The following is a 16,743-nucleotide window of genomic DNA, read 5'->3' as shown; positions in this document are numbered from 1 at the left end:
ATACAAAGGGTTTGGGTTAATCCGTGCTGTCAGCTCTTTACTTCTGACACTCTCATTTCCTCCTTCTCTCACATACACTTCTGTTCCTTTAATGATAGAACTTCCTACTTCTTTTTTAAGCAAAAGCTGACAATGGAAGTTTTTATCTTTTGTTAAGGCATGAAGTTTTTTAAAAGGGGAAACAAGAATTTACTGTACTTGCAACACAAACTCAGCACATAATAATTAGCACATATCCACTCAAATGTCCAAATATATATTCCTTAATTTGTCCACAATTTTAAGCAACTGTTGCCTTAATTTGTACCTATTTAGTCATATCTTTTAAACATTGGCCCCAGTTAAAATGGTATTGCTTTCTGGAATTGAGATGCTGGAACAGATTATGAGAGAATCTGAAATGTTGGCTTTCTTTTTTTCTTGTAGACAAATGCTAATAATTTTGGATGCCTTAAAATGTTCTAAGGATAGAAGATGTTGTTTATGCCTGCTTGATGTAGGCTAAAACTAACTTATTTTTCCTACCCTATATGGAACTTGGCAGCTACCAGAGTATGGGTAATGGCTTGCTCTGGCACCTTTCATGCCAGCCAGCATATCTAAACCAGCATGCAGTAACACTGAAGTCAGCAGTTATGTATGACTCCGTCACTCTGTCCCGTGAAATCCTGTAGGAGCTTACTGAGCCACCTGGAGTTTCTGCAGCTACAATTTCTGTTCAAGCACAGTAAAACACCTACATATGTTCTGTCTCACCATCCTTTTTCTTGTTTTTCTGCAAAGTCAGTGCATTAAAGAAATCTTTCTACTCCGTTGATGTAGTTTAGCAATTTAATGCCAAACAATGAAGTTAAGGTCAGAAACACAACAGTCAAAAAATAAACCCCAAATTTGTCAGCAGTACCTTTCTCGTTAAACGTAAGGTAAGATGGCAGGTATCACCAAAAAACAGTTCCAGCAGGGGCCGTATGATAATAGACCAGCATCATGGACTGCCTTCGTGTAAGCTCCAGCAAAGTGACATATTCTAAGTGTCTGTGGCTGAACTTGCTACTTAAACTGTTATTTGATTGATGTTTCTAGGTACTACGGAAGCTTGTTCTCAGCATGATGAAGATGTCAGTGCATCCCAGAGATATGCCAGAAACTCTTGGAAGATATGGAAGATATTTTTGTGTTAACAAGTTTTCCTTTCTTTTCCATTCTAGCAGGAAGCAAACTTTTCTGACCAGGTGACTGTGTTACGTAATCAGGTGTTACTTGACTTTCTCCACTGCTTGAAAAGAACAGCACATTTTCTTCATCAGAGAAACCCTGCTGACACTGAAGCCTGCCTTTATGAGCTCTATCAGGAACTTCTAAAAACCTGAAGGTTTTCTGAGGCTTACCCCAACTATTTCACTGTGCTCAGATTTGTATTGCCTCTCAGTTCAATGGATATTTGCACTCACACCTCCTTATGGTATGTCAGACATCCTACTGCAGGTCTTGAAAATGTCATGGCTGTATCCTGTCTGGCCCTACATGCCATTCTTAACAGTCCATCTCTTTCCATTTTTAGTAAACATCTTGGTTTTTTCTTCTCTCAAAATGAGCATAATGTATATTAACAACAGGACAGGTTTACCGTACAGAATGTGCTTCAAAGGCTGTAGAATTATTCCATATTTACATACTAATTACACTGCTATTTTGCCATTTGTGAGATTTACTGCTCCTCTGTATCTGACTGTTACCTCAGTCTCTAACCACTGAAACCACCACTTAAGATCCCTTACCAAAAAATACCAGAGACAATTGGTGTATCAGGCCATTAAACACTAAACAACAACCGCATTTCAGGTTTTGTTTGTTTTGCTATCAGATTTTTTGTGATATGCCCTAAGAGAAAACTGTAAATAATGAGCTGTGAAGACATACATGTACCACTATTCCCCACCAAGAATCCATGGCTTAATGAGCTTAAAGTCCCAGCCAGCAGCTGACTCTTGAAGCTACTCAGCTCATTTTAACTAGTACATGGAACAAATGTTCGTTAAGTCATCCATTGCCTTGGCAATATCAAATCTTCAACATTACAAGAAATGTCATATCTACAGAGCCAACTATATCCTATGCATCAAATTCTGGAAAGATGGAAAAAAGAGACTGTATATAGCAGTATTATTAGTATTCACTCATCCTGTAGAAGCTTATGAAAAAAAAACCTAAGAAAACTGAACTTGAAACTTCTTAATGCTGCTTAAACAGTCAACCCCTGCCCCTCCTTCTCCCTCCCCCGCTTCCAAAAGAAATAGGACAATAGGATGGACCAAACTGTAGGAAGACTTTTCTTCCTGAGGACCATCTTGATTAGAATGACTTGCAAATAACTACTGAGAAATGGAAGCTCGCTGCCTCACTAGTAACAGAGGAGTGGACCCATACAAAAGATAACGATCATATTCTGCTTTTAGCTAGAAAATGAAAAATGTATTTCTACCTCCTTTGCAGACAAATAGTGTGAAAAGTTAACAAAAGGAAAGGCACTACAGAAAAGTGCTAGAGACCAACAGAAAGAAATAGGCATCTGGTTGAACCTAGGATCAATGGCTGTTGTCAGAACATTTTTGTCAGTTTTTCCTAATAAAAAAAGAAATGTAATGAAATTTTCCTAAAATCTCTTTGGTTCTGAAATGATGCATGAGAAAAGTCAGGGATGGGGAGCTAGTACAAGCTTCTCCAGAGCCCCTGTTTCAATCAATTCTGTTCTCTCTGCAAGAGGAGTTTCATCATCTTTCAGCATCTATAGCTCCAATGCTTTTCCACCACCATGCAAATAAATATATGATACAATTAGACAGAAGGAAAATGGCATTTATACAAAAGAATAACTGGAGTCTTGTACATAATGAAGTCCTTACTGATTTGCTTTGGGTTATGCTGAAAAGGTCTACTTTGAGGCACGGAATTCTTGCAGCCTCAGGTTTGTCTAGATGAAAGGAACATTTCTGGAAGCTGCATGAGCAAATGAGTACCTAGTGATCCACCTGAATTTAGGTCACGTAAAACTTAGTGGGTGTAAGCCACACATGTGCCTTCCGAAGGCAATGCCTGGATTGCACTCCCAATGATGGTCTGGCTGCCAGCGCTCTTCTCCCACCCACGCACCTGTTCTAGAAAAGTTCTGTTGAAGAAAAATTACTTCACATCACGGGGCGTGACACCATATAAATGCTGTGCAATGATCTAAGGTGCCTCAAGCAGCCCTGGCATTCATCCAGCTGTAGTCAAAATGTATTCTTTTCATTTCAGGCACTTTTTCTGGTGTCATCAAATTGTGTTTGCAAATATGGTGCACTGTTTGATGTGGAAAAGAATGTGAACATAGAATTTTGAAACACATGGAAGACTAGTAAGGACCGCGTTACACAGAGCAACCATTGTGCTGGAGGTGCCTAAGCAGGCTCTAAGAGAACAGGCTGGCTTGTTCAGGGAAGAGCAGTGGCATGCACAGACACCTAAACAAGCCCTGACCAGCTCCTCCTCGGAACCAGCAGCAGTGTAGACATGAAACCTGATCTGTGTGTTGGGGAGCAGCCAGGGCAGGGCTGCTCTGAAGGGGACAGTGAGCCAGGAGCTGAGGGTGACAGGCAGGCAAAGGGGACAACTTACTGACAAGAGGCATGTCCCACAATACCCCCAAAACACAAGCAAGGCAGGTCAACAGTTCAGGTGACCAGACAAGGCTTAGCTCAAGCAGGAAAGCCAAGCCCATAGGTCAGGATCAACAAGGGTATGTAGCCAGATGCAGGTGTAGCTGCAACATAGCTCAGGTGAGGACCAAGCACAAGAGACTCAGTTTAAATGCATCTCCTAAAAGATGGTGGCAGGGTGGGAAGCACCTGGCTTCTTCCAGCTTTCTGTTGAAGGGTTGCAAGGCCAGCAGGCATTGAGGCCCAGAGCTGCTGGAGGCCTGAAGTACCTCTAAGCCAGATGTCTGCAGTATCTTATTAAGCAGCCACAGCTTCAGGAGAGAGGGAAATGTATTGAGGGCACTGGCAGTATCCCATCTGACTTGGCTAAGAAGTGGTATGCTCTGCTCTCTTGACATACCAGGCTGTTTTATTACAGTGGAATTGCAGCACCTATTGTAGTGGGCTTGAAGTAAAAAAAAAATGGATTCATCTCCTTGCTCCACTGAATGGTGGAGTAAGATCCCAAAGGAGAAAAAGCACCGGCTATGTTGTCTTCTTTGCCATGCGTAGACTATTGTCCTTCATTCAGAGTCCTACTAGCTGCAGTTTTGTAACTTAGTCCTAAATAATGCAATTCTTACCAGATTATTATGTTTGAAAAAATCCCAAGAATAGTAATTGACTGCTATACTACAGTCCTTGCTGCTGAGGATTGCTGGCAGTGCTTCCATTCCAGCATGTGTCAAGCAAGAGCTGGCGGGTGCTGGGTACCTGCAGAGGAGGTACCTGGTAAGGACACAACATGTTTTGGTGGGACTGAGAGAGTTACTGTTGGGAGGGAGGAATAGCTTCCAGTAAAGGACAAGGTTCCAGTGGCTGTGTTTCCCATTTCACATTGTTTTTGCAGAGCATTGCCTGACATACCAAGTACACATTACAGACCTTTTGGAACAGTCTTTCAGAAAACCTGTAAGACAGTTTGGCACGACTTAGAACATCTGGATTGCACTGGATGTCAGCAACCAGTGAGAAACTGAAATATCTGGTGCAAATCATTGCACTTTTTTGTGACTCAATTCTCACTCTGAATAAGGGAATTTGTGCCTTTTATGAAAGTGCTTTGATCTTCCCACGATAGGCACTGTATCATTTCTCAGATTCTGTATTAAATAATGATTTCTGGAAATAGACAACAGGGCAAAATACAGAAGTACATCAAACAGCCAGAAGCTCAGGGAGTCCCAGGTACCTACCACAAACTATCACTTGCACTAGTTGGAGGAATACCAGACCAGAACTGGGTGACCATAACACACCACAGCTGGTCCTCCACCCATGCAGCACTGTTCAGTGCAAAGGTTTCAGAGATCCTGCCTTTTTCTTGCTGCACATGCCAACATTAGTTTTTCCACATTTCAGGCTAACCTCTCTCTGGACTACTGCATCCATGTAATTCACTAGCATGCTTACACTGTACCCCTTACTGCCTTTGTCATGCACCTTTGGAAACCTAAGTTGCACATACCAATGAACTCCTTCCTTCCTCCTTCACTGTTTTTTCTTTTCTTCAAAGATTAAGCATCACTGCTGGGGATTTTTATCTGTAGAAGCGATATGGAGAAAATGTTGATTGTTTCAACTTCGATTTTACAGGAGTGGTTCATTTGCTATTTCTGCTGAGGGATTCAATGTATGGATTTGCAGGTGGCTTTTTAAAAAAATATTCTCTGAATCAGAAATTACTGTTCATATGGAAGACAGTATATGATGACAATTTCTGGTACTCAGAAAACAGGAGATCTAATTTTACACATTCTTAAGGATACTCAGCTACAGCATACTCTGGGCTCTATTACTTCTTTCTCATACTTCTGGAAGGAAAAGCCCTGAGCTTTTACGAACTTGGGAACTTGTTAAGTGGTATTACTTCCCTCCAGCTTCGAGTCCAAAGCCTTTTACTGAGAATTTGTGTAAGTCCATTACTAAGTGCACTCAGATGAGAACTAGAGTCACTGTTCTCAGAAAGCATGACTGGTAAATAGATAACAAGCATCTTTACGCTTTTCTAACTATATAGAGGCAACTGTTTTATTGTACCAGGGAGTTGGATGGAAATTAACAACCACTGTAGATGGTACTGTACTTTTAGGGGAAGTCTCACACAGTTCTGAAATGGCACCCCACCAACTGTGGTTTTGTTTTTCAATGTCAAAAAATGTAACAACATAGATGTAGGCATAGATTATTATTATTATTTTTATTGCTCCTGTTAAAAAGTCAGTGTTTGAACTATGACACTATGATGTAAAAATGCAACATTACTGAGTGCTCTAACAGTATGAGGTCCATTATGACAAGATTTTAAACATGAAGCATAAGCTCCACTATGGATTTCCAAATTAAAAACAACAAGCTTAAGAGGTAAATGGATTAATAATAACTGATGTATGTGGAATTTCAATACTAAATGAATACAAAGTGGACTTGCAAGAATGAAAGATATAAAAATCACATCCTGGATGACTCTCCACTATAACAAAACACCAGTGCCTACTAACTCTGTGCTTGGGAACTGAACAAAAATATGGCAACATTCCTAATTCTGAAGCAAACCCGAACAACAGCTTATCCATGAGTATTATTGCACAGTGTTGCTTTGACTGGCTTGCAAACTACTTTTGCATTAAGAAAAGTGAGACTTACTTTTTTATTTACGTAATCTTATTTGAAATATGCATTGCAAAAAGAATGGTGTCCTAATTAGAAATTCCATACCCTTTATGAAACAGTTTAAGCATATCTGGCACACCATGAAGCTCTTGAAATGACTCTACTTCTTCAGAAAAAGTCTTAACATTTCTCAGAGGATGGGTGGGCACAGAGTAGCAAATAAAGGGAAAAAAAATGATGGTAGACATTAGTTTCTCAGCAAGAAGATGTTTTATATCACACAGCAGATCAGAAATAAATAAGATGAAATTTGAGGAGTCTGAATATAAATCCTTGAATGATGCTGCAAGAGTCACAGGCTTCACCAAATTAATGTCAGTATATTTTGTTAAGAATAATGTAGTTACTATATACAGTATGTTTATCAGATAATGCCAACTAACAATACACTAGATTAATGGTTGTCAAACAAGAAATATACTAAACCAACATATTTAAAAAAAAGGAAGGCAATCCCCCAGTTATGCATAGCTCCATATGATAATGTCCAGCTCCCTGGAGTCCAATGGATTTACAGCTTCAAGCATCAGGAAGCAGTTTTCTGAAGCGTCAACAACATAATTAACAGAACCCAGCCAAGTTGTAGGGGAAATACACTGTCAAAAATCTCAAGTCCAATCACAAATCACCCTGTAAATGTTACCACTGCATAGCTGCAATGGGGCAGTCATCCATTCAAAGGTTTTACACTGACGTATTTCTTCAAAAGACCTTCTAAAGGATGTGCTACCTAACATGGTGGTGATCCAAACAAAAAAAAAAAAATGACAAACCCAAAGCACTTAGGTTTAGAAGCACTTATTGAGGAATCCATACCATATTTACAGTGTATTGTGTATGACTGCACGCTCTAGTAAGTTTCTCCTGTTTACTATTTCTTATGTGGCATCTTACTCTTCATAGTATTTCTACACACTAAGAAGTCTTTTCCCCAAGGAACCAGCTTCTCTGATATGGAAAGCCACCATGCCCGTATCTTGCTTTGCTACAGTAAGGCATGTACAATGAACATAACAATGTCAAATCCCCATGGATCATGACAAAATGACTCAGTTCTTCCCTTTGTTTCTTGCTCAGCTTCTCTGCTCTGTTACAGCTGTACACATCAGTCACCATCCATGTGTTCTTGTCTAGAAAGTAGAGGCTTCCCATCCGTATCACCCAGCTTTTTTTGCATCTCTTCCACAGCTTTCAGCAGAGTTGCTCGCTCCTGCTCGAGAGTGAGAATGGACTGCTTCAGTTTGCCTTCATTAGTCAATAAAAGCTCTACTGTAGCTTCAAGGTTTTGGATTTTTCCATTAGCCACCTATCGAAGTAAAAAGGAGGGGAGAAAGGATGGGAAGGGAAAAAAAGGTAAATTCATTAATGACTGAAACCATCTTTATATTATTTTTTGAGATACATGAATACATATAAAATACTTTAGAAATTATGGAAAATTAAACTCAGAATATAATGCAAAGTAATGAAATTAGAAGGCTACCAAATCTGCAAATTTTATACCAAAGAACTGCAGGTTAATACAAGCTTCTGTATGGGTCAGTTGGGAGATATTTTTGCTCTAACCATTCCACTCTCAGAATTTCTTCTGCATATAAACTTTGAGGGCTAAACTAAATAAAACTTTTAAGTGGCTACATTTTAAATTCACTAGACCAAGCACCAATCCCTCCTGTGACGTGGTGTAGGACTCTTCTGAAAAGGTGTATAAATTAGAAAATTAGAATGTTAATCATATATGAAATATAACTTGTACCTGCAATTCTTCCAGGAGATCAAAGTTTTGTTTGCGCAAGCTACTGTTTGCCTTTTCTAATTTATCCAGTCTCTGATTGTCATTTAAAGATGAATCTATAAGCTCATCCTGAAGCACATGATATTCAACTTCATAAGCTTGCAACTGTTTGGCAATATCCATTTCAAACACCTGTTGTATATAAAAAAAATTATTAGGTGCTGTGCAGATCAAAAACATTGCTCTTTCAATGACTTAAAACCTATTGATCTAGATCTAGACTTAGATATTTAATCAATGCATACAAAAAAAGGACTTAGTTTTTGGCATTCACATTTCCTATTGTGGAAATGGCAAGACTGAGGCAGTAAAGTGCAATACATTGGCATTGGATCTACTTTGCTACTGATTTGCTGCCTGACTTCAGCAAAAACTACTTATACTAAAGGTTCCAAGGGTATGGACTTCATAGGGTATTCCCCTTTTCAAACTGAATACATCTCAGTTTAACATAAACCCTTCTAGACATACCCAGAATTAGCTGTCACTTCAGAAAAAGTGTGGTCCAAACCCACCTGCCACATGTACAAGTGTAAGGCTAAGTAAAATAAAAGCTTTAAATGAAAAACAGTAGACTTTGCTATCTTTATTTATGATTCTATAGTATTTTTACAGGCTGAAAGAAAATGAAATTATCTATACTTACACTAACACGCTTAACAAAAACGTTATGTAACATCAGACTAGATTTCTATTACAGTTAACCACAAATCACTGAAATGAACGTTCAGTCTTACACATGAACATTAAGAAAACCTTTTATTTTAAAAGCAGAGAAATAAATTGATGTGCAGAGTGACCCAAAGGAAAAAAACTATTTTCTTTTCTTTTTTCTAGGTTCTGGCAAGCATCTGCCTTCAAATTATTCATAACTATGACTCCAATCTCCTCTAAAAGCATTGAAGAAGGCAGTATATAAAAGGACAAGTGTGCCAATCACAGAACATAGAAGAAATAAAAGTTGATTTTTAAATGTATTTGAAAAATAGCCCAACAAGAAAGTTCCAGTGTTATTCTTAATTTTTAAACCTCTTGTACTTTATTAATTTTGAAAATGAATAAAATGCCAAATCCCACCTTAAATACCTGTTAAAAGTAACAGGAATGATTGCCTATTTTATTTATCTGCTCTGTCTACAAAACTTTAACTGTTGGTTAAAGAAAACATCAGTTTATGAAATGTTTCTGTCACATGTCACATGTGCAATAAAAAATTATCTCATAAATAGCAGCAGAAACATATATACTGAGCATCTAAGCACAGAAGGCCAAAATACAATTTTAATTCGAGTTTGATTACACATAGGGAATTTAAATTTTCTGTGAATCTGAGCATCTCTGGAGAAGACACCCTGTTGAAATTTCAATAAGACAAGCAGTGCAATTCAGCAGGGCAGAATGTTAGTTCCTCTCATGACTTCTACCACTTCTAGGCTCTGTACTCCCGAGGAGGGAGGGAAATCCCTGCTGTCATAACCAGACTATCAAAACTGAAAGGAGGGAAACATGAGGCAAATAAAATTTTGACTAGAAACCTAGAGAACTGAAGGCATGTTAAGGCAACCAAAGGCCATGCTGCAGAAGGATGAGGAGCATGGGGACTAACCCAGGAGCTCTGTATGGACTGTGGGCTGGTCAAACAGCTGCTCTCTTCAAAGTCAGCCCTGATCAAAGTGGGGGAACTGCTCTTCCTTCAACTCACTTCTACCTACCCACTTTAAATTTAGAGCATTCAGAGCTGCCTAAACAGAGCATCCCTCCCTCCCTCCACTCAAAGCACATGGTTTTCTGCAGGTCAGCTAAGCATTGCAAGTCTTTCAGCCTGGCAGGTAACATACAACCCACTTCACCCCCTGGAAATTCCTTGCTTTCCTTCCCCTTGCACAGACTTTCAGGTTCTCATCCCCTTCCTTTGACAGTAAGCACTAGGAGCAATTTTTCTGGCCCTAATGTGAGCGTGTGTCCCTGAAAGCTTTGCTGCCAGGGCTCAGAGGGAGCCCCTTGCCAGCCCTCTGCCGAGCATGTGCTGCTGCTTTCTTCATCAAGCCATGGGCTTGGATCTCCGGCAGCCCTTGGGGGGGTGTCAGCATCTGCAGTTCTGCACAGTACAGCCCCTATGTTCTGGACCACAAAGGGCCTTCAGAAAAACTGGCTAAAGCCCATCTTCTATTTGCCTGCTGCAGTTTAGATGTCAAGTGTAACAACATCTAGGGTTTTTAAACAGGCAAGCCTTAATTGAAATAATTTGTGATTTTTTCAAATTCCACAGGTATCATCTGGACTATTCTGCTAACTTAGCAACATTGCACCATTTTCCTTGTCTGCTGTTTAAAAAAATTGTATCAAGGGTTCCAGGTTTTGCTGTCTAGACTCACCACTCACTGCAAGAGTCTACACTGCCCCATGTACTCCTGACAGAATGTAAGGTGCTGTTACATACTGGGCCAGCACCATAAAAGCCAGTAGAGACAGAGTCAATGTAGGCAGGCTTCTAATTTCATTAAGTAAGGTTAACATCTGTGAGGCTCTTGTAAGTCAATTCTTGCTTCTGAAATGAGACTTGGAGGGCAAGATTCTTTGGTGAAAAAAAAATTAAAGTAATTTTCACTAAAGGCTTCATAAAGTGACAATAACCAATGGTTACAATACCATACAAAGCTACTATGTCAGCTTATAAGTCATCTGCTTCCAAAAGTTTTCAACATCTTCCAAACTACAAGAGAGTTCTCAGCTTGAAGTAGCTGTTCTGGTTTTTCTGTCGAGAACGTGTTAATAAGAGCATTCCTTTGCACACCTCTCATGTGTTCGGTTTATTTCATACCTGACTAATGGTCTTTTCCATCTGTACCAAACCCAAGTTGGGGAGAGTGCTTTTAATAAAATCAACAATAGTTTCTAGATTCTCATGCTGCAGAATCAAGGGCTTGTGGCTTCCCAAAAGGCTTAAAGCCACTTTAAATATAGCTTCTGATCCTTGAAGAAAGAGCATATCTGTGAAAACAAGGAACAAACAGATTATATCAGGCAAACACATCTTTTGACAAGAATATTAAAACAATAAATTGTCCAAGGACAACAACTTCTCATAGGAGTGACCCAGAGGCTAGATACACTGCACTGGACATGTGCTTTTGGCTATGGCTTTAAAAGTTTTATAGGATCAAGATTATTACTCTGAATAGCACACTTGACTAACACAATCGCTTACCAATTTGTTTAGTGAGTTTTCACAAAAAAAAAAAAGCAATCCAAGTTTAAGCTAAGTCTCCAATGAACTAGGTGGTCAAGTTTATAAGTGTTGCCACTTTTTGAGCATGTAATAGTTTAGTGGGCTGTTTTGATGTTCATAGGAATATAAATTTGAATAGAAATCTAACCCCAATGCCCTATAAAAATCATAATACTACAGGGAGAAAAACCTACACCTGAAGACACAACTGAAGATCTGAAATTCTGTTCTTCTCTCATCTGGTGGAGAAAGCCACAAAACCACAATACAACACTGAGCACATGAAGCTAAATGCACACTTTCCAGTAGCCTCAAGTTTCAGGTGCATGTGTTTATTTTTAGTATGTGTCTCAACCACTTCTGTTAATATGCTAATAACTATATTAATAAGTACCCTGAAATCTTAGTCATAGGGCTTAAGTGTAAATATTGCAGGTGGCCCTGCAATGACAGCACCTGGCATGCCAAGCACACTGAAACTACAGTATATAGTGACCTTTCAATGTAATGCCCATTCTTTCTTTTCCTTTACAAAGTGCCTATGTATTTATAGAGTAAAGAAATATAAGTCTGCAATAAAGGCGTCAGACAAGAAACCCAATCTGTATAAACAGCATTGCCCTGCATTTGACTTTTCTTCTACTAAAACTCAGAATCTGCTCCTAGTTTCACTGAGGGACTCACGGTGCTACAGACAGAAACATCTAACAAATGAAACAATACTGATGGAGGTGAAAAAGGAATAGAAGATACTGTGGGGTTTTATCATATTTCCTAAATATAAATTTACATTGAAAGGGCTTCTCTCTTGTTCTTTCCCTGCTTTGGATTGTGAATGCAGCCACAAAAACAATCAATCACATATAAAGTAGCACAGTGACACCAAAAAAAAAAAGTATGTCTTGATATTAAAAAAAAAAAAAGAAAAAAAAAAAGAAGAGTGAAGAAAAGAGATAGAAAAAACCAAACATGTTGTATGGGAAACAACTGCTAGCAAAACTGCAGGTAACTCTGATATAGTGAAGAACCTATGAAAACAGTTGTTAACAGCCTTTCTTAGTAAAACCAAACTCTTATTTCCAAATTTGTATCATAATGAAATTCCCCTCCTGAACACTCTAGCTTGCAATGTTGAAGCCATAACTCATTTCACTCTCTCCAAGAAAGAAAAGCACAAGTAAAAACTAACCATAAACCTCACACTTTGTCACCGTTTGTCCCAAAAGAGGTGTAACATTTTTCAGCTCTGTGTTGAGCTGAATGTGAACTCCAATGGCAGAAATGATTAAAAAGTGGTAACAGAGCAGGCATCTGCCTCAATTCTCTATTGAAACTCAAAACTATGGGAAAATGATTCATAGGGAAAGCTCTATATTAGGACAGGAAATACTGAAGATCAGCTAGGAAACAAAGTGAAAAAAGCAGAGCTAAAAAGAAAGAGTTTTTATGATTCAGCACCTGCCCCTTAATGACATGCAGATTAACTCAAGGTGACCTAAAAGTTGTGAATGAATGTCTGTATGACTGAGCTACTAAAACATGGCTGAAACCCCTCTCATGTAAAACAGCAAGTACTTAACAAAGACCTGTTTGTTATCCACTCCCCATGCTTCATGTTAAGTGGGATCCCAGCCAACAACAATACAGTGAAGGTACCCAAATTAATGTCAGCATGACTGGCAGCCTATAGGATTAAAAAAAATTAAGCTTTATCTACAATCTTGAAACAAAATAAACACTATTCTATCAATTCTCCTCTATTAATAAGTAAGCAGGGGTACTAAAGAACACATCTTTCTTAACCCCGTACTTTCATCAGTTCCTGCTCAGGAGAAGTGTTGAAAGTTTGGACAGATAAATAAAAACTTAAAAGGAGTTTTGTTACTTGATTCATAAAACAGTCTAACCCACTTCTTTTACATATTGCCTGTCAGATGCCTGCAAAAAGCACACTCTATGGAAATCCAAAGGAATGGTCTGTAACAATTGTATCATTAAATAGGAGTGGGCTAGTTTCAAACACCAAGGGTTGAGAGATAATATTAGAAAATGGCAGTGCAATCTCAGACTGTTAGTAACCTATACATCACTTACTTCAGCATCAACGTTCTTTCCTCCCAAGGGTTCTTGTAAGTGAGCAAGGAAAACCTATATATGTATATTCTGCAAAAGTGTGTGAAGACATAGGTCAAAAATTACTGGATCCTAACTTGCCATGCTGCTAATGACAGCCGACGGCAGAGTGACAGCTCAAATATTTTTTGTTCAAAGTTGTGTTTCAGAGTCTTTAGTATGGGTGAGGATGAGATTTTACTTTCTAATGTAAATAAATGTCCAGTGTTCTCATCCTACATAGCTCCAGTAAATACTGTTTTAAGGAAATTACTAAATACTTTGAAACATTAAAAACTGCAAGTGTTGGTCACGTTGAACTTTCTCCCTAAAAAACATCAGAGGTTTTTAAGAGGCAACAGTTTCTTTCACACATGCTTTTCTCTTCTTGATGTAAAATCAGACGTGTGAAGACCACGTATCTGTACCTTCTATTCTAATGCAAAGCCTTTGTTTTCTAAAGCCCTACAATCCTCCAATGACAGATAAAGTACTAATCTGTCTATTAAGGCAGAAATCCAAACATACTGAATACACAAGGCACTTTTATAACCTCACTGCAGTCAATTGTCCCATTCAAAGACACTTCTTACCATGTACAATACTATGAAAGATTAAGAATAACAAAAAGATGAACTGATTATAAACTCAGAATATGACACTTGTATACAGCACTTCATTTGATTCCTACAGATTATTACTGTCAGCTACATACTTGCTGATGTACATTAACCTTCCAGGAAAAAAGCATGCTGTTTTCCCTAGAGTTTGGATGTTAATCATGGGACATATAGTTCTACTCTACACACCATCCTTTTCACTGGGAATTTTTCTAGCATTACTTTTAGCATGCCCTTAAACAGAAACCAGCCAGGATTCTTGTTGGTTCTTCTTGAGCTCTATATTCCTATTTGTGGTAGACAGGACCATATTGTTTTTAAGTCAGGAAAGTGTCACTATTAATGTGCTAATAAATAATTTCTTCATTGCATCTCTTAAATGAGACTGACTAAAGAAAATGAAACTGGCTTCTCATTAGAAGAGAAGAACTGGGGAGAAAGCTCCAGTCCACCCCGCTCATTATGGACAATCCAGTACCACATAATGAAGTTGAAAAACAAACAACTGAAAAGGAAACAAAGCATCTTCTCAAACACCAAACAATCTATGAAATATACATCCAGAAGATAGCATCAAGGTAAATTCTTAACTGGAATTTAATTTAAAAAGAGAGCTTCTGGAGATTTTAAAAATAGGCAACAGAAGTGACTTTAGAAACGAAATCCCCAATGATTCCAAACATTTTTGGAACTAAAATTGTCAGGATAAGAAACACTAGTTTAAACATCTTATATTTCTGCAATTTGCATTTACACTGCAAAGGCCATCTCTGTGTGTGCTTTAAAACATACCCCTCAAGCTAATTTTCTGCTGACACTGCTAGAAATGATGATAATGACTGCTGGAAATTATGACAGTGGAGTAAATGGATATATTTCTCAGATGATGCCTTTGTTACATCTCTTTTCAGCTTGAAAGTAATTCATTGTTGGTGTTGGAGTGTCATTGTTATGACACAATGCCTGCCTTCATGGCATCAAATTTTACATCCTCTCTAAAAGTGGTTACAAGGTGGGGTAACAATAAGGATGAAAAAACATTAGGGACTGTTGTTTACTTTTCTCCTCTCTCTTCCAGTTTTACTGAAATACTGCACACTCCATAGGATGATCTCTGTTGTTTTTCTTCTGCTCACAGTAAGCAAAATACTTCTCCTGGGTGTCTGAAACAGATTGGATAGTAATGCTGTTCCTAATAACAGGATTCCAAATATAAGACTTCAGAAAGAACAGAGACAAGTTTTATGAAGAATTACCAAACACTCTGGATACAAATCCAAGGGGAAACTGGGAGGCAAACATGGTGAGAAACCAGGGAGCAGCATAGAGGCTGGGGCCAATCTCATGTTCCTCCAGGTGGTTATAGAGATCTCGATGGTAGTCATGAAGAAGTCGAGACAATTGGTACATCTGGATCTGCATGGAATAAGAGCAAGAGATTAAAGATCAACATGTTTTGACATTCATAATAGCAAAGTCCATGCTTCATACTTATCAGAAACAGAGAAAGATATTTGTCAATTGATGTTGGGATAAAATTGTGTGAAAACAAGAAATACTCGGAAGCCACCTAAAAGACACAGGATGGGTCACCTGTGAGCCTACAACAGGCTCATTTGCAGGATCATTTGAACCTCATTTGAACGCAACAGAAGTCTTCCTATTTATGGTTTCTGTAGTTTCCCCAGAAGTATTTTGATTTGAAAATAGTGCATTTAAGATGATGTATTCTTTTCCTAGATTATTCTTCCCTATTTTTGAGAACTCAATTTAAGTTTAGGTTTTGACAATGCTAGCTGTATTGCATTATTATTATTTAGCAGCAGCATCCTTTACTTAAAAAAAATGAAATCATACCTGTAAAATTGTCATGTCAGGACGATACTGTTTTCTCAGGCCCATGTCAAACATGAGAAACTTCAGCATTTTAAAAGCATCTTCTTCACTCATGTGAAGTAATAGAACTCCTGCTACAAAACTAAGGCCCTGGCAATATCCTACTTCCTGGTCCAGAAGTGAATAGGCTTTCAAAATATTGTAGAGTGACAGCTGCCCAGCTCCCAGCTGTGCTGAGAAGTATGGATGTGTCGGAAATGTGCGCCCTGTGAAAACAGCTGAAGTTAGTGACCTAAACTAAAAAATAAACAACAAAACTCTCCAACCCATGTCACACTGTCAAATTAAAGAGTCTTTCAAGAATGTGGATTCTTTTGAGAAGTAGATTTTGAGCCAACCCACAGGAAGACCATAAAAAAGTTAACGATACAAAGCAATTGACTCTTCCACTCTACCACTGTGTTGTTACAGTCATTGTGAAGTTAATTTAGAAACTGTCAGGGGGTGGGGAAGACCTGTTGTTTGGAACAGCTGAATACCTGGTTCTTAAGACTGGTCCCTGACTAGTTTATTAAAGCTCTTGTAGGACCTGGTCGTCTGTAATAGTGACAGACTTGATTCAGTGGCTTGATGAGTCACCCAGTTCTTTCTTGATTAAAAAGTGTTAGCTTTTAAACAACTATTAGGATCCAGGCACAGACTTAGAACATCTGATCTACTTGGGTTGAGCCGCCTTCCCTTTAC

General features: G+C 38.5%; 1 protein-coding gene across 11 annotated transcripts in view; it reads right to left on the bottom strand.

Moving 5' to 3' along the window:
- Positions 1–5,915: 5,915 nt before the first annotated feature.
- The window catches only part of TBC1D1 (TBC1 domain family member 1), a 102,174-nt gene continuing 91,346 nt past the window's right edge, over positions 5,916–16,743 (bottom strand). For all 11 annotated transcript variants that reach the window (XM_048303788.1, XM_048303789.1, XM_048303796.1 and 8 more), the window contains 5 exons: positions 16,021–16,265; positions 15,420–15,579; positions 11,024–11,193; positions 8,164–8,334; positions 5,916–7,713 (listed from right to left, as the gene is read on the bottom strand). In XM_048303788.1, the coding sequence (XP_048159745.1) occupies positions 7,513–7,713; positions 8,164–8,334; positions 11,024–11,193; positions 15,420–15,579; positions 16,021–16,265 (947 nt within the window). In that variant the 3' untranslated portion in view covers positions 5,916–7,512. The remainder of the gene's footprint in view (positions 7,714–8,163; positions 8,335–11,023; positions 11,194–15,419; positions 15,580–16,020; positions 16,266–16,743) is intronic.

This window comes from Corvus hawaiiensis, chromosome 5 (genome assembly GCF_020740725.1).
Source record: "Corvus hawaiiensis isolate bCorHaw1 chromosome 5, bCorHaw1.pri.cur, whole genome shotgun sequence".
In the NCBI taxonomy this organism is placed as follows: domain Eukaryota; kingdom Metazoa; phylum Chordata; class Aves; order Passeriformes; family Corvidae; genus Corvus; species Corvus hawaiiensis.
This window is presented reverse-complemented; position numbering and strand designations above follow the sequence as displayed.